This window comes from Sander vitreus, chromosome 18, assembly GCF_031162955.1.
Source record: "Sander vitreus isolate 19-12246 chromosome 18, sanVit1, whole genome shotgun sequence".
NCBI lineage: Eukaryota > Metazoa > Chordata > Actinopteri > Perciformes > Percidae > Sander > Sander vitreus.
This window is the reverse complement of record NC_135872.1, coordinates 17,302,558-17,328,487: the sequence shown is the minus strand read 5'-3', so window position 1 is coordinate 17,328,487 and position 25,930 is coordinate 17,302,558. Positions and strand designations below refer to the sequence as shown.

Below are 25,930 nucleotides of genomic sequence, written 5' to 3'. Positions count from 1 at the left end.
TTGGCGTATTCTTCAAAATCCCTCAGGAAAATAATAACAGGACCGCAACAAATAATAGAAAAACAGCCCAATCACAAAATACTACAACTTCTCATTAAATCCTTAACAAATGAAATGACTAAACTGGAGAAACAACAACCTGATAATCTAAATTCTAACAAGATCCCGTTTGACATTGTGCTCTGTAACCGATGTCATCACAAATGGAGGATACCCTTTTTTAAGTGGTACGGGCACATGGCGGGCATTCAAAAATAAAACAAAGCTTTAACTGTGCTTGGTTGCTGCACACACTTGATAGCCGTCGATCAACAAAAGGTGAGATGCCGCACCGCGCCCCGCCTTTATAAACGAACAACAGTTAATAAAGGGATCGATAAATAATGAAGCAGGGTGATCACACTTTGGCAACCTCTACCACGCTGCCGGCTCTGGCAAGGCTGCTGTCGTTTTGTTTCGAATGTCTCCGGCTTTGTTTGACTGAAATGTGATGTTTGTTTTTCCTTAAATATGGGGACCCTATTATTAATTCAGTATTTATATTTAAGTCAGTGCCTATTGGCTTAGAAGCTGGGGTCCCTGTATGATGTGAAACATCTTGTTAAGGCAGGCAGAGATGGATGGATGGAAGTTTAAAAAACAAAACTTACTGCGTATCTGTCTCTTGATTTCCTTAGTGGGATCCAACCAACACTGGAGGGAGCGAGCGAGAGGCGGTGAGACACAGAGCAGGAAGAAAGTTAACCTCAATCATGAAACACTGTCACAAAACCCTATTCAGACGTCCGTGTCTGCAGTTTCTATAGGTTTACATTACGGACTTACTTGGCATACAGTGCATCCTGTGCATGTGTGAGAATGCATACCTTCTGTTCGTGGCTGTCTGTGTATGAGAGTCCAAAGTAGTCCTTCTCCATCAGGTTAAGATGTTCACACACCTTAAAGAACAGGTACTGGCCCTTGGCACGTTTCTGCAGTGAAAGAGAGAGAGATTCAAACACAAGAATAAAGTTCGTACATTACTGTTCATTTTGATGGGAAAACAATAAAAGAAATCCACAAAATGATGTTTCCAAATATGATTGCAAGAACATGAGTACACTAGTAAAAAGAAAAACTAATTTTGGACGGTCTCGCGAGACACTTATAAAGTTCCCGTTCAATCCTCTATCAATGCATCTCTGTTTCTTCCGTTTTATTACATCTGTCCCATTATTGTCTCTCTCCGTCTCTCCATCTGTCTCTGGGCAACACATTCCTTCATGGGCCCGCTGGGGGCCTTAGTCCTAAAATCCTCCACACTCAACTATGACAATGACATTTAGCACACATCCATGCATGCAATGTGCGAGCGAGCGCGCAAACACACAACGGCGCCCTTTAGACAGACAGAAGGTCAGACAGAGAGCGGGTGGAAAAGGGAAAAGATGAGAAAGAATTAAATAATATTCGTTTCTTTTCCGTTTGTCAGCGCGGATTCAGTCTAACACTGCACGCACGCACACACACACACTCTTGTCCTGGGGACAGCTGGGAACATGCGCCACACTGCATTCTGAACGCCCGAAGAATGTGAGAATGTGACCTTTCAGGGTTTCTGTGTCTGGTTTTCTGCCTCTAAGCAAGGCACTACCTAAACAATGGATGTCTGTCACATAGACATTATGATGTGAGAGGTTTAACTAATTTACTATATCAGGACCTTTGATCTACTATTGACTATATACAGTAGAGCCCGACTTTGGGCCGATATTATTGGCTGATATTAGGCATTTTCCAAACTTATCGGTATCGGCATTTATAATGGCCGAAAAATGAATATTTAAAAAAATAAAATAAAAATGGACGAAACACCCTTCAATCATGTTATGAGTGTTGGCGTTGCATAGTTTGTCCACCAGAGGGCGCTCTACAACGTCCCTGTTGGCAACACTTGTGTTTAAACCTTTAAGTTTCATATCTTAAGTTTGTATTTTTATTAGGGCTGTCAAATCGATTCAAAAAATTTATCTAATGAATTAAATACTCTGTGATTAATTAATCTAAATTAATCGCATACATAATTTTTGCCCGGTGCCTTTACCGATACTTTTTAAGAAAGTTAAAAAGAAAAAAAAAAAAAGGGTACTAAACAACAGTTGGTGACATTAAAGAACGGCTTGTTTATTGCTAAGGCCATATGGTCAAAATGAAATGATATAATAATAATAATAATAATAATAATAATAATGTAATAACTATAACTTATTTCACTAGTAAATTGCTGTTGAATGAGAAAAACAACCACCAGATGGGAAAAGGGCCTTTAACAACAACTTTGAATGCACCACGAGGCTGTAGGTTACCAGTTTCATTGAACGCACCGTCTGAGTTTTTTCGACAACGGCAGCGGCACATTGCATCCCGGTGTTGAATCCTCTACAGTAAAATACAGTCACACTTTACACCGTTTAGCGTTAGCTGTCAGCATTGTAACCGTGTTTAATCCAGCTACTAGCTAGCGGTAGGCTAACGTTAGCTGCTGCGGTGTTTCTGTTTTCTGCCCTAATTTTTATACATTTTATTTATCAGAACTTGAATATATTTTGATGTTCCTCTGTTCCGATGTGACAATAAAACACACAGGTTTATTTTTAAACTGCATTATCATATTATTTTAGTGAGGGCTCATAAATAACGTTAAAATAACTAATGTTAGGGAAATCTGTTTGTTTTGTTACGCGTTCCTGGATTTAAAAAAAATATATATATCGGCCGATATATCGGATTTTTAAATCACCAAATATTTGTATCGATATCGGCTTTAAAAATCCTTTATCGGTCGGGCTCTAATATACAGTACAAAAATGGCTTTTAAACACTTTCCCATTTTACAGCCTGTACTCCAAGCAACAGAAATGACGAAAAGTTGAATCCCTACAGTCACCAAGAACCAAACTGCTCGAAACGTGAGATTCATTCGAATGGATTAATTTGAATATCATGAAGAAGTCTAAGACCATAAACCGATCATATAAGAGCTAGATGGCTAAGATGTATCTTGTTTTTCTGTGTAAACATGCACTGCTCTATGCATCAAACCTAAAGCAACTGTGTCTTGACTCATGTCTGAAACCTAATGAATTCTATGTAACGGTACTTAAACCGTGTGACACCAAAATCCTGCTGAAACCAATACTAATGGAATTCTTAGAAACAGCATTAAGACCATGTGACACTAAGACTCTCCTATGAAATCCAGCGAGAGGCAGAAAACCTCTGGACAAGATTTTCATTCAGGGCATTACAACTAATAAAAGATGCATTAAGTTATTACACTGGAATAGATGTGATGCCATTGGTTAATAAATAGGACAGATGGATAATAGAAGAATAGAAGTTAAGAGTTTGAGTAGAAACTGGCGTGTGTGTGTGTGTGTGTGTGTGTGTGTGTGTGTGTGTTGGAGGCCTGCTGGGCAAAACAGAAAATTTAATCTCTGGAATGCATTGTGCATCTCTCCCTCTCGCGACCTAACTATGTGAGTGTGTGGAGAATGGGATGGATGTGGATGTGGATGTGTGTGTGTGTGTGTGTGTGTGTGTGTGTGTGTGTGTGTGTGTGTGTGTGTGTGTGAGAGAGACAATAGTTAGTCGCAGTATCAGCGTTTTCGGTTGTGAGACAAAGCAGCTAGTGTTCAAACAACCGTAGACACTCACAGGCACGCTGTTGGGCGTTGGCATACTGTAGATTAGGGTAAAAGGGGTTTCGCTGTGGTAAAGTTGCCAGTTGAAATCCCCAAACCAAATGGGAAAACCGAGACCTGTTGAAATGCTCCTATTCTGTCGAGAGACCCTTGAACCAGGCACTTAACTGTTAACAGTTCCAGTGGACCTGGAAGGTGGCTATTCTGGGCAGCTTCCCACTGAATGTGAGCGAGTGTGGGAATGTGAGGAGGAGTGTTGCTTAAAAAAAATAAAAAATAAAAAGTGAATGCTGCTTGGGAAACAAGTTTTTTAACCAGAAGATGTGGAAATAATGAGAAAAACACTCATGTAAAAAAGGACCATCAGATAATAAGCGATAGTGGAGAGACATTTCTCGTCAAATTATTTATTCTTCTCTCACTAGATTTTTAGCAAAGTAAATACCAAATTAAAACATGTATGGGGTTGTCACTCAGGGAGCTACTAGAGAAATAGTTTTAATCACTATTGATAATAAATGGTTACAACAGAACCTGTGACACCAGCATGTGATGTTGTGTGTAGAGGGGTAAAGGACACGTGCTTGTGAGGGAGTAACAGATGCAGGAAACTAATCTGGAGGGACCCCCATAATCTGCCAGGTTTCTGGGTTTCTGTGTGTGTGTGTGTGTGTGTGTGTGTGTGTGTGTGTGTGTGTGTGTGTGTGTGTGTGTGTGTGTGTGTGTGTGTGTGTGTGTGTGTGTGTGTGTGTGTGTGTGTGTGTGTGTGTGTGTGTGTTCTGGTCACCAGACAAGCCCCTGTAGCGCGCTCTGCATTTATCCCCTAAACCACGCCCCAAACAATGTGAGCGGGTGCTTCTGCCATAACTGCACTTTGAGTCTAAAAGTTAAATACCCCCATGCTCATACTTACACAGACACACACACACACACACACACACACACACACACACACCAAATCTGATCCTATTAGCAATTGCATCATTGACACACTGCCACTCACGTGTGGCCTACTCGACTAGCAAGAGGACACAAGACGGACAATGTGTAAATCTCCGTCAGTAGCTACTTGAAACCTTCAAAAAGACAACAGCCTGGTGATTTTCCCATCGATTCCCATTACAGAATGCACAGTATGTCAGTGTCTAATCGGTCACTCATACACTGAAGTGGCCGCATCAAATGGAGAAACGCAGATTAGTTATAGAGATTCTTTTTTTTTTTTTTTTTTATCTTGCATCATGACACTTCAAAGTGGAAAATATTAAAGTGGAGAACTACAAACATTCTCCATGTTCTAACAGATTCCGCAATTTTGTATACATAACACATTGATTAAATCCAATGTGATCGGAACACAACTAACCTCTATCCACTTGTTTTTCTGATCTAAACAGATGTTAAGGAAATGTGCTTTAACACGTGGCAGCAGCATCACAGCAACCCGCCTCAGAGTTTTGGCAAAGTCTTACCTCCACCTCGCAGGTGAAGTCGGTCCCGTCCAGGAGGGCCACGTGACAAGCCATCAGCTTCATCTTGGTCTTCCTCACCAGACGAAGAGGAGACTGGAAAATTGAGGTGTGGCCTTCTTCTTCTTCTCCTCCTCCTCCTCCTCCTCCTCCTCCTCCTCCTTCTTCCTCCTCTCCTTCTTGCTCCTTCTTCTGCTCCTCTGCCCCCTCTCCCTCTGTTGTCACCGTGGTCTCGTCTGGAACTTTCTCAGCACTCTCTTCCACCTTCTCCTCCTTGGCAGGCTATCGGAGTTTGCAAAGGAAAAATAGCAGAACAACACAATTATATCAAACCACAGTTACACACAGGGCTCCCCACTGTGGCTGTCATGTAAAAAAGTCATCATTTGTTTAGTAGCGAAGGAAATCACATAAAATCTGACTGTCCAAAGTAAGTAACAGGGAAGACTGTTCTCTCTCTCTCTCTCTCTCTCTCTCTCGTTATTCCCCTTCTAGTCTGAATTTGCTCTTAAAAACGGCAGGCGTTTCTGTTGGCCTGATTACTGAAATGTTGATGTCACTGGGTGGGCCTGGGTGGCCTGATGTGATCACTGGATGGAGCAGTGTGTGTGTGTGTGTGTGTGTGTGTGTGTGTGTGTGTGTGTGTGAGAGAGGTGTGTGTTTTAAACAGTCGGTGTGTGCTACCGTGCCTTTACATGATTTGAGCATTGTGAAAGATGCTATCTGACTATCTAACAACCTCTCATCCCTAGGTTTGTTGTTCATTGCAAGCATGAGTAACTGAAGTCGGTGTGTGCAAAACAATATGCGGCTGACTGACAAAGGAGGACATCTGTTTATGCAAAAATACTTTTCACCAGCTTACTGTGTCTGGTAGTTTCTCTTTACGAACTAACTCGCAGCAGTTTTGCTATAAATCCAATATTGCCAATAAATAAGGTCAGTTATAATGCCACAATCAAACTCTTTTAGCTCTATTCACAATAGAATCTGAATGGCCAAGCCATTCCTTATACATTTACGTACTGTACACATTTCCTTTGGTTTAATCAGAGTAAACTAAATATATGCATGTCTTCTGAAAAGCAGTATGGTTATAGGTGGGCCAAACTACTGCAGTATACTTTCACCGGCAGTGATTCTCCTCTTCATATGCAAATGATTATGTTAAAGGAATAGTTCGACATTTTGGGAAATTCACTTATTCGCCTTTCATGCTGAGAGTTAAATGAAAACGTCGACAGAGGTTCCCAAACCCTGGTCCGCGGACCAGTACTGAGAACATATGCAACTGGGCCACAAGAAAACCATATGATTTGGCATGAAAGCTGATTAATAATCAAGTGAATTTGTACTCAATTACAGGCTATTTTTTTGCCATTACCTTAAAAACTCTGCACAGCCTGTGCTGTGTTTGGGGGGGGTTGTTGTTGGGACAGACCTGCCCCCACTGCTAAAAATCCTGAAGGAAACACTGCCCCTGTCTACTTTATCTTCCAGCATGTGTACTGACGCCGTCTGGAGAGAAATGACGCTACGTCCTACCAATACCTCAGTGTCTGCGCTGGCGGTGGAATGAGATTCTGCTTCTTTTTCCTTCACTTGCTCTGAATTTACTGCCTCCTTCTCTTCCTCCTCTTCCTCCTCTTCCTCTGCGTGACCGTTGACTTCTGGGGCAGGCCCGTCCTCTTCCTGTGTCACCTTGCTGACCGCTTCCTCTGTGGGTGGGACCTCCTTGGTCGGCGAGGTCTTCATGGGTCAGAAAAAAAGAACAGACATTAAAAATCTGTTAAAAACAGTTATGACTGGAACATAAAACGATTGCTGCTTAATATAATAACTTATGTTAATAACTTAAGCAAGGTTTTCTGATCCGCCATGCCAATATACTGTAGTAAGTCTATAATGTGAATTGTACCTGGCTCTGAGACTTCTGCTTCTTAAGCCATGTTGGCAGGTATCGAGCTATTCCTTTCCCCTCTTTCTCCTTCTCTTTCTCCTTCTCCTCTCCCTCAGCGTTGGGTACTTCCTGGGTTTCTTCCTTTACCTTCTCCGATTGGTCCGGCTGAGCGGCTGACTCCTCGGCTTTCTCCTTCACCTCCGTCTCAGAGCCCGCTTCGGTTGTCATGGTGACAGGTCAACCTGCAAAGTGAGGAAGAAGAGCGATGGAAGAGCGTCAGATTTTAAAGTATCACATAGTGACAAAAGTATTCCGTGCGAGTATTTTTTTTTTTTTTCTATGAATATGGAGACATATCTTATATTTAGGTTTATTATTTATTGGATCTTAAAGGATTTGTGCAGAAATTCTTTTTTTATATTCTGTGATATTCATATCTTAATGATAGCATTTTGTTTTGGCTGCTGGTATATCACCAAGAGCTGGAGAAAAATCAGACTGCCCCACTGAATGTGGCACAAATATAAATTCTTTCTTACTTGAATTTTAGTCTGGAATAAAATCAAAAAAAAATTATAAATGAGCCACATGGTCCCATGGCTTTTTGAGAGTGATCAATGTTTCCTTCTACAATGGGAGTAAGACAGAATGGTAGACAAATATACCAATATAAAAAATATCTCTGGAAATATAAAGTGAATAGGTCCTTTAGTCATGTCATGTGGGGAATATGACACAAATATGAAATATATTAGGGTTGTTAGTTATCTGATTCTGGCCCTTTGGCTCATAGCTGTTAGCACATGAGCTCATATCTGTTTGAAACATTAGCTCTTGGATTGGAGTCATCCAAGTCCTTTTTACACGAGAACACAAAAACAGAGTTGAGGATGTCATTATGTCATACAACGAGTTTCATCTGGGTCAACAGCTGGTCACGAGGAGAGACACACATACACACACACACACACACACTATGAGGGGAAATTACTCAATTCTTAATATCTGAGTCATTGGTTTTACCCTGCAGCTGTGATCAACACACACACACACTTCAACCCAAATATCTTTGGCAGCGCTGTCCACACACACCCTATCAAGGCACAGCCATAGTTATTCAGCATGACACTAATTTGTTGATAACACTAGATGACCATGGCGGTCTTGCGGGGACATTGAGGTCATAATGTGCAAACCAGCCCACTGAGGGTGTCTACCTACATAGTCTGCTTTGCTTTGGTACAGTGTGTGTGTGTTGTGTGTGTGTGTGTGTGTGTGTGTGTGTGTGTGTGTGTGTGTGTGTGTTCCTGAGTGGTTTTACACAAGCAGGCTGAGGGTTAAGCATTATTCATATACCTTTAAGCCAGTGTCATGTCTTTTCAATCTTTCTCAGCCCGTTTTCCTTACACCATGTCTCTCTGGCTCCCCTCCCCCTAATTCAATTATTCATTACGTTGCATGCATTTTACTTTCTAACCATCTCACCAGTTCTCAGACTCTCTCTTTTCTGCCCTGCCACCTTCAATAAGAGCGGACACACATACACATCCACAGTGCAGCAGCGGTGTGTAGGGAGGGGGCGGGGGTAAAAATAGTACAGGTCTCCTCACGCATGATCGGCTAATGAGGCAGTGAGGGGGGGTGGATAGAGAGAGGTGTATGTAGGTGTGTGCAAATGTCAGAGAGGCAATAGAATACTATGTGTGCTTGTGCAGATAAGGAGAAAAAATGCAAATACAACTGACCAGTGACATAACAGAACAAACTGTACTCGGCCCCAAGTCCTTCGGTTCCTATTAAAGCATAACATAAATATTCAAATCACGTCGCAAATAATTTTTTTAACCAGTGTGGCTGTAGGGATGCAGGGCAATATCTGTCCATTTCAACAACCATTGGATGGATTACCCTGACATTTGCAACAGTCCTTTCTGATGGCAAGAGGATGAATCCTAGCGACTTTGGTGATCCCTTACTTTCCATCTAGCGCCACCAGCAGGTCAACATTTTCACTTAAAGTATCTATATCTAGTATCTATATGAAGACATTCATGGCTCAAAGAGGATACATCTTGGTGACTCTGCTGAGTTTAATCCATGTTGAACCACCTTGGCACTGACCAAAGTGTAGCTGTAACACAGGGTTTTAAATGTGCAATACTTTGCGAAAGTGTGCAGGCTGCCATCTGTGCATCCAAATACATTTTAGATAAACTTGAGCATATTTTTGACCCTGTGTATGAAACGATAGATTTGGGTCATCACCAATTTGTTCCTTCATTTGTCCAGCCCTTAAGTCAAGTCATCAAAACAGGCCCGCTAGTACCTACTTACTGCATTTCCCACTCCTCTAAGACACTGCTTTTCTCAATGAACTAGCTAGCAGAGCATCTGCGTGTGTGAGTTGGCATCAGAGTGCAGCTTTTTGCAAGATGTTCGTCACGGCCTCTTAGGCCTGCTTTAAACCATCTCTCTCTCTCTCTCTCTCTCTCTCTCTTCCCCCCCCACCGGGAACCTTGTTCTACCTCTCTCACAACTTAGCACTAGCACACCCTCTCCTCTCTCTCTCTCTCTCTCTCTCTCTCTCTTCTACTCTCCAGCCCAGGGTTCCTCATTCTCTTTTCCACTAAATCTCTGCACTCATCTCTTTCCTCTCCCAATCCCTTTCTTCCGGGCCCCCTTTCAAAGCCCTCCAATCGTCCGCTCGCATTATCTCCCCCTAAACCCCTCCCCTGCCTCTCTTCTTCCCACAGTCCATATAAACAATACCAGTGATATTAGTATTTTCTGTCTCTTCATATAAACACATATGCACACACGGAATGGTTTGTGACAGTAAAATCATCTGCATAGCATCTAATGTAAGTCAGTGTTGGGGGCTGTCATCACAGTACAGTATTCTAGTATGCGACAGCAGGTTTTTTTTTTTTTTAATGAATGGGTAAAACATGCTTTCAGCAGAACTGCGTCATAAACTTCTCTCCTGTATGAAAGGGGTTGAACTATTTCCAGACATTATGCGTTTTCTTGTTTCATCATGAAAGTATCTCTACATTTGCCTAGAGGCGAGTACTACCCCTAACTGTCGTGCTGTTTTCTCCGACTATTTCACAGTCAATTAGCAGCGTTCAAGTAACCCAGTTGTCCAAATAGGCAGGAGAAAGGCCTGCAGATTCATGATAAAAACTCAAGACACACAACTACTCCTGCCAGTTGATTCAGACGAAGTATTTCTGTGTTTGGGTACATGCTTTTTTTCCTCTCTCCATCGGTTTCTCTCACCTAGCATATCTCGACTCTCCTCCTCATCTTATCTATAAGCTTACATATATGCCGGCCCTTGCTCTTGGAAGCAGCTTATCAGTATTTATTTTAGTTTTAGTTAGTATTACTTTAATCTTATTATTTGCTTAACTCAAAATCAGATTAGAATATGATGTTTTCTTGACACAAATTCCTCCTGCTGTAAGTATCCGATGAACAGCTGTTGCATATGATCGTCACAGCAAAGATGAAAAAGTAACTTCTACAGGGATTTACAATGACTGGACTCTTTAATCTTTGCCTTAGTAAACAGCTCCTTCAGGCTTTACTGCTGTACGACACAAGACACTAAATCCAGCCTTCTAACACCCGTTACTTTTTTTCAAATGAATGGTTGAATGAACTGATGGACACAACTAATGACCTTACCTATCGTTGCTTCTGTTGCTCTCTTTTTTTCCCCCTGTAACTTTCCTTTTTGCCTCTTCTCTTTACTTCTTCTCACCTCCCGTTTTCCTTCTATTTGTCCTCACTTTCTTTTACTCTTTTTCTCTTGCCTATGTCTGTCTTTCCTTCACTTCCCACCTTTTAGCAAAATGTCTGCCCTACAAACCGTCATTGCCATTTTCTCTCTTCCATCCTCTCTCGGAGCTCAGCGTCTGCTTCCCTCGGGACTATCGCTCAGAGAAACAGGGCGGCGAACGAGAGGGTGGGGGGGGTGAAAGAGAGGAGCAGAGCACAGGCAAACGGAGTGCTGGAGGAAGAGAGATGGAGGAAGGAGAAAGGACAGAGAGAGAGAAAGGACAGAGAGAGAGAGAGAGAGAGAGAGAGAGAGAGAGAGAGACCACACCCAGTGTGCATGCCTCCTGTGGCAGATTACTAATGGATACTACCATGGACTATCCAAAATCCCTCAGGGAATCTCCTCAACACTGAGCGGCCATTACCTCACGTTTTTGGCCTGCAATATTTTGCAATTACATCTTCTAAGGAAAGAAAACATTACTAAATAAAATAATCAATTAAACAGAGACCTTTCAGACAATAACACCAGGGAAGAAACACGATACAAACGCTCTCCCACTTACAACTTTATTGCTGTCTGGGTTATAGGGGTTGTCGTCATAGTAACAACAACTTCCTGCCCTGGCCTGTGGCCCAGAGATAAAAGTTTACGGAAGGACAGACACAAGACTAAGTGCAAGAAAAGGAGAGAAAAGACAGAGTTAACCTACTGGCTTTAATGGTTTTCGCATTTGTGTTCGGTTACTATCCGATAAAGCAGATATGACAACTCGCAGTCTAATAAAAAGAAAACTCAATCTAAGGGGCAGAATGGGGGCAGAGAGGGGAGGAACTGGTTTCCATGGCAACGACATTCATGGCCTACAACAATAAATCCCCATGGAGACAAGAGATTACCACAGCAAAAATACAGATTAGTGGACCAGCGTGGAAGTGACAATGGAGATTATTACCGTGCCTAAACCCATTTTAAACCACATCAGATTTAAAGCAGATATTACATGCTGCTGGACGTACAGGAACTGCAGCAGCTACTTGCCCCTCCCTCCTCTCATCCTTGCTGATGCACCACACCCACTTGAACAGGGTGCTTGGCTTACAGCAGGCCTGCAAATGATACTTATGATATCCGTCCGCTCTATGTCATTAGTAGTAGTAGCAGTTGCTCCATGTTGAGTGCGTTGAGCTACTTCATTGTTCACTGTGAATTTTCAAACCAAGCTTCTCGGCTTCTAATACTTGATCCTCCATCAGAACAATCAAGCGAGTATGTTGCAACAACTACAACCATTGCAACCCTCCAACCCACTGGACAAAGTACCAGAGAGAGGGTTTGATGAACTATTCACAAAGCCAAAAGGGCAGAGAACAACAAAACCATCCCACTTGTTTAGATTCTGGCCCGATGTCATTTCCAACCATACAGCTATTCATTCAACACAAACCTCTAAACCGCTTGATAAAATTTGAGAAGTGGGCAGTGATTCAGACGTCTGAAAACAGGCTAACCAGCCTTGTGTGTGAAAGTAGTTACAGGTGTTTTTATACCACAACATACACATCTTTTCAAGGGATGTGTGTGTACACATGTGCATGTGCATGTCCCACACACACACGCACGCACACACACACACACACACGCCACACACAACACTGCCGACAGCGAAGACCCCAAATACTGAAAAGTATATTAAACCTCAATCACAGTTTGTAACCAGCAGCACTTCAGGGGTGTAGTCTACATGTAAAACTTTGTTGAAATAGATGCAAAATAACCCATGTATCCCTAAAGCTGCATTGTTTGCTGTCAGTGTGGATATTATTAATTGCCGTTTGTTCGTGTCACTGCTGTGTGTTAAACAGTTAGTGTTTTAATTCAGCTAAAAGGGTTGTTTTTGACAGTTGGTGAACACTAAGGGCAAAAGGGTTCCAATAAACATTGGAAATCGACTGGCCATCATTCAGCTCAGACTAATGAATTAAAACTCCAATCCAGCAGATCGCACTGGGACATCCCAAATGCTGAACGACCGCCACCACGGTCCAACAGCTGACAGCTACTGGCTCCCAGTTTGGTTTTGAAATAACCACACACATACATACACACACACGCAGAGTGCAGAATCCTAATCTGTGCTGTTCTCTTGTATGATCTGTCCATCTGTCACACAATGACACATGCATACACAGGCACATATACCAAACACACATGTAGGCACATACTCACAAAATCACTGATATACACACCAGCTATGGGATCACACACACACACACACACACACACGGTGTGAAAAATTTGACCATGCTTGTCCCTTTACACTGCACTCTGACCCTCAAACTGCGGATTACACAAAGGATAATCCCTGTGTGTGTTTGTGTGTCTGTCTGCCTGCCTGTCTATCCATTCATCCCTTCATCTTCCTCTCAGTCTCCGTCCATCTCTCCCAGCTACACCTGCTTTCAACACTTCCCCGCCTTCAAAGAATACATGCACTGACACAAACTATGTCTCTTTGCTGCCTTCAGTTTGAGCTAAGCTTAAATGAACGGTCAGCTCATAAGGTATGTTTAAATGACCAATACTATGTCATTACTTTTGTTACCGTATTATTACGGTCATAACTGCTATTGTCAGCTGCAAAACTATGTGGCAGAACCAATTGAGTTTTACTCTTCAACAACACCAAGACGCTCTATGCTACTATAACTAATAATCATCACTTTAATATGGATATGTATGGATGCTATGTCTTGCTATTTTGCTAATGCTTTTATTGCAAAGTAGAACAAAATTCCATTCAATTAGTTTTGCATTATTGGTAAACACTATGAAATACATTTGTGGGAAATGTTGGATGAAAAAAGAAATGTATTAGCAACTACTACAACTAGATTAAATAATACCACGACATTTTTATGAACCCTACCTTCTAGCAATATAAGTCTGTGTGTGTGTGTGTGTGTGTGTGTGTGTAATGGGTAAGCTCATAATGACTATTGTTAGCTGCTAAACTCCCCTATTCAACGATTAAAGCAGTCAGGCGCAAGTGCCCTGTCTGTGTGAATGACTGTGTGTGTGTGTGTGTGTGTGTGTGTGTGTGTGTGTGTGAGAGAATGACTGTGCGTGAGAGCGATAAAGAGCGAAAGTTTGGGTCGGTCTCACATATGCACATGAGATACAGTTTGCAGTGTGTGTGTGTGTGTGTGTGTGTGTGTGTGTGAGTGAGTGAGAGAGAGACAGGGAGTGAAAAAGAGGGGAGAGAGGAAGAAAGCAGGCATTATCTGGGAGGAGAGAAAGAGGGAGCATGTGAAAGAGAAAGAAAGACAGTGCAACTCGTGGTGGAAAAAAAAACGCTCGCCGTGGTCTCTCCAGAGTAGCAGTGGGTGTGGTGTTACTATGGCAACATACATCCCATAGAGGGTGGTAACAACAGGTGCCTTGGCAAAACAAAATTATATTATAGCCATCGATGCTCACTATTACAGCTGCCTGGTGAAGCAAGCAAGTAAAAACACATGAAGTGAACATCCTACCCCTCAGGCACAGATAGACGGAGAGCTTTCAAATCTGTTAGCACACTGTTGAAACATGGTATTTTTAAGAGCAAACTGGATTTCTTAACACAATAAATCACCCTTATCCAGACTAATGTCACTAATAGGACACAACAAATAAGAAGGTGGCGCCACATCCTAGAATTAATGGCACATATGTAATCATTTAGTAACAAGATGAGAGGCATCGGGTTCGTTTTAGCTCTGCAGGTGATTGATCGATTGATCACATCTTACATTTGCTTCACAGCGATTAATCAGAGAAGCACATCACAATGTCAGAGGAAAAGAAACCCCTACAAGTAAATAGAACCTTTATTAGGATGTGACCATGCATTTATAGCTGCATCAGTAAATATAATGCAACAAGTAGCAAGCTTGGTCAGGAGCAGTGATGCAATAGTGGGAATGTAAGGTACTCCGACACACACCAACTCAGAGCTGCCTGACATTTTCTAACTACTAACCTTTACCCCGTACTCTAAGATTAGCCATTCCCCTTGTGAATGTCATAAGATGTCCTCATTACTGAACATCATCCGGTTTTTCTCAATTACTGTGAGGACACGTCGCCTCTAAAGTCACATTATGTGAAATATGTTGCCGCAACCGGCTCTCCGCATTTGGTCAATGACATGACCAGACAGAGTCAGCCTAGTATCAGTTAATCCCAGACCGGTGACCCCCTGACCCCTAACCAGGAAACAGGAAGTGTGGCAAAGGGGGCAACTTTAAAGCCGGCTTCTCCCGTTTCGCTCGGTTAATCTCCATCTTTGTCTTCAATTCTCATTTTTAGCCACACGTAATATCTCAGTATCTGCGTCCCTCTCCTTCGCTCTCATTAGGAACCTGTCAACATAAAAACAGGAAGTGACAGAGTGCAAAACATCCGTACAATCTCAATTTTTCTCTGAACATTTGTGGATAAGGAAAACACACACACACACACACACACACACACACACACACACACACACACACCCCTATTTGGGTGTTTCCCACACACAGGCTACATCGTGGCACACAGAGAGCCCAAGTTACACCCCTTCTCCTAGTTAACTAACTTCTGTCACTGAATAGGTATTCTCGTAGTTTTGACCTGTGGGAAAAAACTGTCTATTGACCCTGCTTTCTGCCCCCCCCCGCTCCCTCATTCACAAACACACACAGTTCACTGGGTTCTTTACACTCTAAGATGTTTTACAAACTTCAGAGCTGCTCAAAGGCTACTAATGAGAACAAGTTAGATGGTCTGCACTCCATCTCAACCCTGTTGCCCCAGACACTCCTCTCACTTCCGTTTCCTCCCCTCATCCCTTCCTCATTATCGCTGCGCACTGGTATCCCACCTCCTCTGTGCTCCCCACTTCTCTTCCCTTCCCGACTTTTGTGACAGCCCGACTGTATGAACCAACGAATGGATATTCAACACATGATGAATGAAGTTAAAAGGTATGCTAAGCAGCTTCAGTTATTTTGTCAAACAGCTACCCCTAGAGTCGCTGTGGAGTACTTTTATTTCACGTTACGGTTGTAAATACCACTCACGCAGAGCCGTCTCTGCACTCACGGCCTGATTCCCCCGTAGGACTGGTCTTATTATCAACAATGGACGAATCAACAACTTTGTGTAAAAACTGACATACAACAAGCAAGCGCAACAACATACAACACAGAACGCAAGCAAGTTTACTTGACATGTTGATCAAATGTCGGGAGTACAGTCTTCAAGATGGCCTTATTAAAGTCTCCTGCGATTATGTGAACACCGTCGGGGTGGGCCCGCCGCTGTTCGTTTATGGTGTTCAGCAGGAGAGAGAGAGAGCGCCGCGTTTACATTGGCGTCGGGTGGAATATACACAGCCGGTACGATCACTACCGTTAGCTCTCTCGGTAGAAAAAAAGGCCGGCATCTTACAGACATGTACTCGGGAACAGCGTTTATCTATAATTGTCCCGTTATTACACTAGTTCTCATGCACGTACATACAGAACCAACCTCTGCTGTTACCGGAGTCCTTAGTCCTGTCCCAGCGGAGCAGAGCGCGGCCTGCTAGCTGCATGCTAGCATCGGGTATCCCCGGGTGAAGCCAAGTTTCAGTGATAATCAAAACACAGCAGTCACAAACATAGTGATTTCCAGTGCGTTGTAATTCCAAGTTGTCCGTTTTATGCACCAGGGATCTGGCGCTGGAGAGATACAGGCTCGGTAGAGATGGCGTGTGTGCTATGGTAGCCTTAGCATAACACCGGACCTGCGGCTCCGCTATTCCTCTCCCTCCTCCGTCTGCGTCGCCTCCTAGACCCGGAAACAATCCATATGAGAGCCCGGCGGTCTCGCTATGTCGTCTGGGATGTTGTGCGTATGATGAAAGACACTCCAAATGGATATCTGGTGCTGGTCAGCGATGTCCAAAAGGTTCTGGCGGGTGTAGCGGATGTTCGCAGAACCGATAGCAGTAAAGCAATTTGTGATTCGCGCGAGATTTTGGCAGGGCGCCATCTCTCAAACCTGCATTGCTGGTTTGGCCAGCAGCGTCCCGCCACCGCTGCGTTGCTATCGGGATGATTCGCCCTACTACGAGTTTGTTTACCATCGCAATGACTTCGAAGCTCTTATTTTAAAAAGGTACAAATCTTGCATAGTGTGCCTTTAACGCACAAATGGTTAAATGAATGAAATGATTAAAGAATCCTTCAGTCATCAATCAGTAAATGAGTGAATTTAAAATGTGTCACTATGTTCTATCATTTTATATGAACTGAACTGATTGATCGATTTAATCGTTAGTGGAAGCCCTTGGAGTTGGCCGTTTTAGAGTACAGAATTTTGATTCATTTATTTTGACATTACTGTAGGTCCATTATCCCACTTTTGGTGTGTGTTTGCTGTCCTCTTATGGTCTTGTCACATATAAATAAGCCATCTAACCATCTCATCTTGATATCCTGAACTTGCGTCAAATACCATAAAGGGATGTTGACATCTGATCTCAGTATAGCACAACATGAGCCGTTTTTCTGCTGATCTAAACCTCAGCGCCAACATTTCCTCCTGTTGCTCACAAAGATGTGGCCTTTAAAAGATGAAGGCTGTGCCTCGTCCTGCCATGCTCTGTTCAGCCTCTCTCTGGGAGAATGTGACCCTATGCTGATTAATCTGTTTTTAACTGTGTTTGGCCCCCTGCCAAAGCCACAGGCCCACGCTCTTTCTCTGTTTTTTATTCTATCGCTTCTTTCAGAGCTGGTCACTTGTGGGTGAAGGCAGTCGGCCCTCTCTTTATGCGACCCTCTCTGATGTAAAATGTTACCCTTCAACACAAGGATTTTCTATTCTCCTCTAATAGGCCCTCTTGTTAAACTAGAAAAATAGACTAATCTCCACAAACACACTATCAAACTCTATTCTATTTAATTAGATTAAGCTCGTTAGTTCAACGCAGTTAAGATAACATTTATTCTCAACTTTACAGGCTACAATAAAGTTTGTTTTACTATCTACACTCTAGTTTTCACGTTTAATTTTTTTTGGCATTTAGCTGACCCTCTTACCCAGAGAAACTACACTCCCTCCCTCCCTCTCCCTTTTTGTCCCCTCCATCACACACACACACACACACACACACACGTCCTCTACATCTCTATCCCCCTTTCACTCTCCCCACCCTCACCCTCTCTCACCCGCCCTCCTTCCCTCACTGTCTCTGTGGCTGTAATAAGCTGAACATTGCAGTACAGTTTCCATTCATCCGTGCCGCTCTGATCTTCTTTGCATGAATGCCAGTCCTGTGGTGCCCGCTGGCCGAGCGGCTCTGAAAGCTAGAGGCTAACACCCGCTGGTCACGGCTGACTGCTACACTGTAAAATATGTCCACCTTTAGTAATTGTTGTGAGGAGATGAATGCTTTGAATTGTGATTTGGACTTGAAGATAAGATGTGCTAGTAATCCACACTGTAATCAATCTTTTTCAGAAGGAAACATGGGTGACAGCTTCAAGGAGAATTACGTTTCTCTGTATATGCTTATTTTCTAAAAAACACAGTCAGCACTCAATCTGATGTGACAGTAGGGCTGTGTGTCGGAACACACACACACACACACACACGTTCCCATAGCCTTTCCGAATGGTTAAGCAATATCTCTCACTCTCTGTCGCTCTCACTCAGTCTCTCATTCTCCTCTTGTGTCCAACTCTTCTCACTTCCTCGCTGCTGTGTCTGTATTCCCACCTTTCTCATTTTGTCACTCCATCTCTGGTTTCCTGTTTTTGTCTCTCTGTGTCTGTCCAACTTGCCCATGCGCCCCTCAGAGAGTGAGAGAAAAGTACAGAGTACCGTACGTGCATTATGAAAGTTTTCCTTAAACCAATGCGGCAGTGTGACAACACATCTAAGTTATAAAATATGAAAATAAAAGCGTGATTCCGTTATACTGTCCCCTTAAGACAGTGACAAGTTAGTCCTTTCTTTCACAGCGCAAGCAAGATACCTACTGTTCCTAATTATTTATAGCCAACACCCGTTTCCAAGATTTTATCAATTCTTCTGATTCAATTTCTACAGTTCTGACACCCAAGTTTTGTGACGTTAGAAAGAACCAAGCCACTGTAAATACATACAAAAAAAGAATTCCATGAAACACACAGATGCCAAAATGACCAAAAACAAATGGTTTTGCCCAACAACTGCGATATTGAGAGGGAGAAAAATCATGCACACATTCTGGCTAACCCAGACTTAGTTCCAGCTTCCTTTAATGAGCAGATTCTCCCACCAGAACAACCAATTAAGGCTTCTCATTAGTGGGTTGGACAGAGCTGCCACTGTTCTCCACATCCTGAGAGTCTGAGAATGAACATGGCGCTGATGATTATAGATAAACTGTACACACCGTGACAGACGTTCTCACTGCTGGATTTCCCTAATAACTTACCAAACCAAGAGTCCTTCCTGCTTAGTACTATGTTGAGTATTGAATATTTGTTTAATATCTGTTTTCATGATGGCCGTTGTGTGTATCCACACTAGAGCTGGGCAATATATCGATATCGTGATATGAGAGTAGATTTTGGATATCGTAATATGGCATAAGTGTTGTCTTTTCCTGGTTTTAAAGGCTGTATTACAGTAAAGTGACGTCATTTTCTGAACTTACCAGACTGTTGTAACTGTTCTATTATTTGCCTTTTACCCACTTAGTCATTATAGCCACATTACTGATGATTATTTATCAAAAATCTCATTGTGTAAATATTTTGTGAAAGCACCAATAGGCAACCCTCCAACATCGTTGCTGTATCGATAGGTATTTGGTCAAAAATATCATATTTGATTTTCTCCATATCGCCCAGCCCTAATCTGCACATTGACCACCCAAATGTCCCTGTTCCCATGTTCCTATGCATATTATTTGTTCTATGAGGCTGTATATGTATCATGAAAGCTTTAACCTATACTGAGGTGGGTTTTCTTGTTCTTGATTCCAAGCGCACCCAACATGTGTGGCTGTGCTAAATAACCTGAACACCTGTAACACAATATCACACAATAGCGCTGCAGAAAATAATACCTTTGTGAAGCATGCAATGTTCAACTGCTGTTGAGACTTTGCAGAGAGGGGTGTATTTAATTAACACTATGGTCATTTCCGGGTGCTTAGTTTGTTTGTGCCGTTGTACTGGATTATTTGTCTCCATTCACAAACTGATCAGTGGGAACACATTCGTAACGCCGAAAGACCTTCGAATATTTGGATACAAACCTTAGAAAAGTCTGTTTGTTTAATATATGCCTCAGTCAGAAATCCACACAGAACGAAGAAATTCATATTTAGCTGGCTGGCTGTGTGGCTAAATGGATGGATGCTGACTCTGTTATGCAACTTGTTCAATTCCACAGGGTTTCCATTGGGCTCTTAGAGAGGTTTAGGTACCGGGTATGTGCAGAAAGATTATAGTCTTGTCTCCATATTCAAACAAAAATAGAGATGGGTTTACATGAAAAAAAAAGAAAAAAAAAGATCGTATGTGTAAAAAAATGTCACGTTGTATAGTTTATGCCCATCACATTAGAATAAATAGTTATGAAAAGTCAAACAGGGTCTACGGTCTTTAGCAGGTATCCTTGTGTATTTTGGAAGTCATAGGAGGAGAAATGTGACTTGGTGATTGCTTTGTGCTCATTTTTCATGGAAAACAATGCAATTGTTACAATGACATACAATAAAAGCATGAATAGACATTTTCGTAGTTCCGAAGTCCCACATTCATCACCACAGCCGATGACATTGTCCCCGCCCTGATGTCCTCCATTTCTGTCTAACCTACCTTCCATTCCCTCAGAGGAGAAAAGACAAGAAGGCGGCAGGCACCAGAGCCGAGTTGTGCTGATTAAACTAATGAGTAGTTAGCCACACACACACACACACACACACACACACACACACACACGTAAGGGTGATTGTTAGACGCATAGCCCTAATATTAGTCTGTCTTTGTTGTTCTCAGGCATGGTAATGCTGCAGCACACATCAAACTCTGAATTACAAAAGCAGGAGTATCAAACTGCATTACATCTGACTGTGGCACCATACATACATTGATTTAGTTCCTCAAAATTGAATTACGTCGATGTAAAATATATGTTTGCCAACTGCCACTGACTTCTTACACGTCATCACAATCTAAGCTCAGTCCAGTGTGTCTGCCAGCCTTCCCATTTGCCGGTGAACTATTAGAAAACATGACATCTGTCAAACAAAGTATGACTTCTAATACTCCGCCTGGGAATAAATATACACACACGTTAAGTACACACAGTTCTGTCTGCAGATAAGTAGTGGTAAGAGTATGACGAGAAAGAAAGACAGAAACTGTGGTGGTGCAAAGGCAGACCTGTCAAAATTGAAACAAACTTAGTTTCAATTTCAATTTTAACGGCTTTAAATCCATTTAAAGCCGTTAAAATCAATACTTTACTGCAGAAATGTTTCCATACATGGTATGGTTAACATCATCTTCTAGTTACATGGTCAAATTCGAGCCAATTTGAGCCACTTATCAAGCAAAAAAGGTTTGCTGATTACTTTTCTCAGTTTCATATCTTTATAAATTAAATACTAATGTTTTCGGGATGATAGTCAAACTAAAAGGCTTTAACACGTCAGTTTTGGCTCTGATAAGTTGGTATGGGATGTCCTCAACCTTTTTATATTATCTTTAAAATAATCAATAAGGTACACAACAGACTAATTGTTAATGGATAATACCATTCCACAAATACTGTTAATTCTTAATTCGGGTGGATGCTCTCTGAATATCTCGGTTGCCACCGTCCCACCTGGGACGAAACCCCTTTGGAATTCCGTAGCCAAATAGGACTGCCTTTCCCAGAAATCTGTGTGAACCACTTTCCAGAATTAAACCATATGAAACGAATCCCTTCATAACAGTAAAACGTGTTCCAGTGTTGCTAACGTTACTGCTAAAAGAGGAAGCACTGTCTATACACAAGGAAACGGACACGCGACAACGACAGACAAAACGGCTTTAAATTAAATGTTGTAAAACAGCTTGATGCCTTCAAACAACCACCTACTAACGTGACTTGTTATCTCGGCGTTAACAAACAGCTTCATGAATCGTCCCACCAAAACTGTGACGGATGTTTGAACGGTCTTCAAACGTAACGAGTGCACGATTAGGAGAAGAAACCGCCAACGTTAACTCACCGTTAACGTGACATAGCAGTAGTATTCACCTAGCTACACCAGGAAATACAACCACCACCAGCAACGGACCGGGGTCTATTCATTTAGAAAATGGCTTTTAACTAAACATGTAATTTACCCTGGTTTTACCTAGCTAAGCTAACGTTAAGTGTCTCCACGAAACCTCTGATGCTAACCGCATAAAACCCATCCGAGCGAGATGAAGCGGGACATGAAAGTAGTTTATATGATGTGAAGAAGATAGTCGCCATGAAAAGCATTATATCGAAGGTATGACTGCGACTCCAGATAACGGATTTCAATAGGAAGTGTGCGGTTTGCTTGACCATTTCGAAAACTGCTTCTGGTTACTGTGGTTGTTAGTGCAGGTTGTGCACCTAACGTTATACCTACATACGGCAACAAAATCGACATTAAAAACGCTAAATACCCAAAAGGCATTGAAGCAATCGCCAATGTATAGCTAAATCGCGTGATTTAAAAGGTGGTGAAATCAAACGTTACCTGTTGTGATTTTCAACGATGCGCGTGGGAAACTTTTCCAAACGTGGCCTCTCACTGTGTTCTCCTCCAAAAAATAACGTACGTCCCACTATCTCAGCCTCCAAAATCTCCACTACACACCGAAAATCTGGCCAGGGCTCAAAGCAGACGTATCCATCATCTTCAAGAACCGCCCAATACAGTGAAAAAACATCTTTTAGCGGTCTCTCATTGGCTCAGATAGGGCACTGTATTAGATCCTGAGATGTGATTGGTCGCCCGCACTGTCCATTCGCGTAGGGAGGGACGTTCGATGCAGATATGGCAGTGCTAGCGTGGCAGCCCCCTCTAGAGGACGAATAGCATCACTGCAATATGGTGATCACTGTTTTTATTTTATTTTTTCTAAAAATTTTAAATTCAGAATTTTGTGACCACAGTTGTAGTTACAATTGGAAAGGTGGTTACAATTTTTGTTTTTCAAATCAATCAATACATTTCTGGCTGGAATTAATTGAAAATTAATGGATCTTTGCCCTTTTGTTCAAGACATATTGCCTCTCAAACTTTTTTCAACTTTACTTGTATTATTTATTGATAGAAGTTGATGAAGCTCATCTCTTCTGCTTTGACTTTGCTAACCATTTTTTTCTCAGCCAGTTCTGAAATTTGAAAAAATTGAAAATAGGCATATTTGCGAATAATGTACAACCCCGCATTTGAGAAACAATCTAGTTCAGTGATATGAATATTAATGATCGGTTGTCAGCAGTGACCCCTTGATGAAGCTACGTTTGGTAATTTGGTGTTCTGTAAATCACAGTATAGGAGGGTTTTAATTTCTTTTCTTTTTTTGATGATGATTTTTGATTGATGATTTTTTTTGGGGGCTTTTTCCGCCTTTAATTGACAGGATAGGTGAGAAAGGGGAGAGACAGGGGAAAGACATGCAGGGAATCGTCACAGGTCGGAGTCGAACCCTAGACCTCTGAGTCGAGGCATAAACTTCTAAATATACACTACCGGTCAAAAGTTTGGGGTCACTTAGAAATGTCCATTCCACTCCATTAGAGACAGAATACCAGCTGAGATCAGTTGCATTGTTTTTTTTTTAAACCAGGGCAGCAGTTTTCAGATTACATTATGTGTTTAACTGCAAAAGGGTTCTCGACTGTTGTAGACAGAAGTGGCTGAAGAAACGCTTGAAATCCATGCTTTTTGGTCTAAACGTCATACCCAAATGAAAAGTGGTACAGCTCCCATATACTTTGACACTCTGGGGTTTGCCTGATATCATTGAGATGTGATTGGTGTGGGTGTGTTTGTGTATTTGAGAAGTGTTGTATTTTTTAGTTTTTTGGCTTTTTTCTTTGCACCTTTCAAATTGAAATAAAAAAAAACATTTTTGAGTCTTTTGGCTTCTGGATTTTTTTCTGTAGTAAGCTGAGACATGTGGCTAATGCCCTGTGTTGTCTGTTGCCTGTCAGATGTGTTTACAGCAGTGTATTCTAATCATTTTACAGATGTATGACTTGGACGGAAATAAAAAACCTCCATTCTAGGCTCTGTAACTCTGTCAGTAAGGCCTAGAATCACCCTGACACTTGTAACAAAAACTTGAGAATGTTTCCTTTCTAATGATATCAGGCACACCCCAGAGTGTCAAAGTATATGGGAGCTGTACCACTTTTTATTTGGGTATGACGTCTTCAGCCACTTCTGTCTACAACAGTCGAGAACCCTTTTGCAATTATGTAAGCACATAATGTAATCTGAAAACTGCTGCCCTGGTTAAACAATGCAACTGATCTCAGCTGGTATTCTGTCTGGAATGGAGTGGAATGGAAATTTCTAAGTGACCCCAAACTTCTGACCGGTTGGGTTTGTGCGCCTGCTCTACCCACTGAGCCAAAGAGTTTTAATTTCTGAGCACCGAGGAAATAAAAATATATGTACAAGGTATGAAATTGTTAGAAAATAGCAACTGATGCTTAACATCCGTGTTAAAAATATCACACTTAAAATCTTTGATGATGATGGACACAATAATTGATCATTTGATTGTGTTGATCTACTTCTTCAACACAGTTATTCTTTCTCTTCTCAACATATTCTTAATTTATTTGCGACGTGTATTATGGTTCGGATTAAGATGCTCAAATGCAGTTTTCTAATTAATTAACGTGGAACACATGACAATTGAGCCATTGTGAGAAGCAGTTCATAGTATGTGAGGTGCTAGGCAGTTGCCACACATGTGATTATGCAAAACAAACAAACTTCTGAGTATCTTTCTGTTTAAGCTTTCTTAAGGCAAGACACACCTATGACTGTTTACTCATCACACACACACACACACACACACACACACACACACACACACACACACACACACACACACACACACACACACACACACACACACACACACACACTACTGTATACACCAACACCCACACTCAGATTAGAGAAGCTCAAGTAATTGGCTTATAGCGTAAGGCAGCGTGGAGATTTGACATCTACAAAAGAGGAGGAGTTAACAACCACATTCCCAATGTATACTTGAGAAATACAAACAACTATAAGAGAAAGTGGAGTGAGTGGAATAGGCTACTAATAATACTAATTAAAATATGTTATCACAAAAACTGTCAATAGAAAAAACAATTAGATTTTAAGCAGAAATAATCAATTTTGCAGCAGGTAGGGTGTGTTTTAGTGAACTCACCATTAGTAGAGTAGCATGGATCCAGCAGAGCAGCACAGCAGGCCAGTAGAGTGTGCACACACAAACACAGAGGAATGGAGAACAGAAAATCAGACATTTCTTTAAACTCCAGGCACATCTACATGTTTATTTTCTGAGCTGCATCTGCTACAGTTGCATTCCTCAGATTTAGGTGCATTTCATGCAATAACATTACACAGATACAAAAGGTTGCACTGGCTGTTTTGTTACAGTTACACAATCCCTACATTATGAAGAGAAAAAAAGTGACACAGCCGATTCCTGTCCACCCGTGACTCTGAGCATCCAGACCAGTCATGAGGAAAAAAGACAACACGCAGCAGATCTCCTCTCTGGTTTGACAGCAAACAGTCTGCTATCAGTCTAATTCTATTAGCATCCACATGTTAGGAGAGTGACAGGAAACACACCCACATTGGAACATTTAGTCACACAAATAATAAAGAGCTGAGTGAATAAAGGTCTCCTCCCTCTGTTCTGTCCCTGAAGTCATTCACCCTTTGGCCTCACCAGTCCGTAAATTGAATTGCAATTTACTGAGGAGGACGCACACAGAACAGTTTGACCTTTAT

At 41.9% G+C, this 25,930-nt stretch overlaps 1 protein-coding gene across 16 annotated transcripts in view; it reads right to left on the bottom strand.

Annotated features, from left to right (window-relative positions):
- Positions 1-25,420, bottom strand: part of epb41l2 (erythrocyte membrane protein band 4.1 like 2) — a 50,469-nt gene extending 25,049 nt beyond the window's left edge. For 9 of the 16 annotated variants that reach the window (XM_078275115.1, XM_078275111.1, XM_078275119.1 and 6 more), the window contains exons 1-6: positions 22,631-22,767; positions 7,071-7,294; positions 6,704-6,901; positions 5,156-5,434; positions 867-971; positions 651-693 (exon numbers count right to left, since the gene is read on the bottom strand). In XM_078275115.1, coding sequence (XP_078131241.1) covers positions 651-693; positions 867-971; positions 5,156-5,434; positions 6,704-6,901; positions 7,071-7,280 — 835 coding nt within the window. In that variant the 5' untranslated portion in view covers positions 7,281-7,294; positions 22,631-22,767. Of the gene's footprint in view, positions 1-650; positions 694-866; positions 972-5,155; positions 5,435-6,703; positions 6,902-7,070; positions 7,295-10,745; positions 10,945-22,630; positions 22,769-25,337 lie in introns of those variants that run through there. The other 7 variants (XM_078275124.1, XM_078275123.1, XM_078275125.1 and 4 more) reach the window with 4 other exon arrangements.
- Between the last annotated feature and the right edge of the window lie 510 nt (positions 25,421-25,930).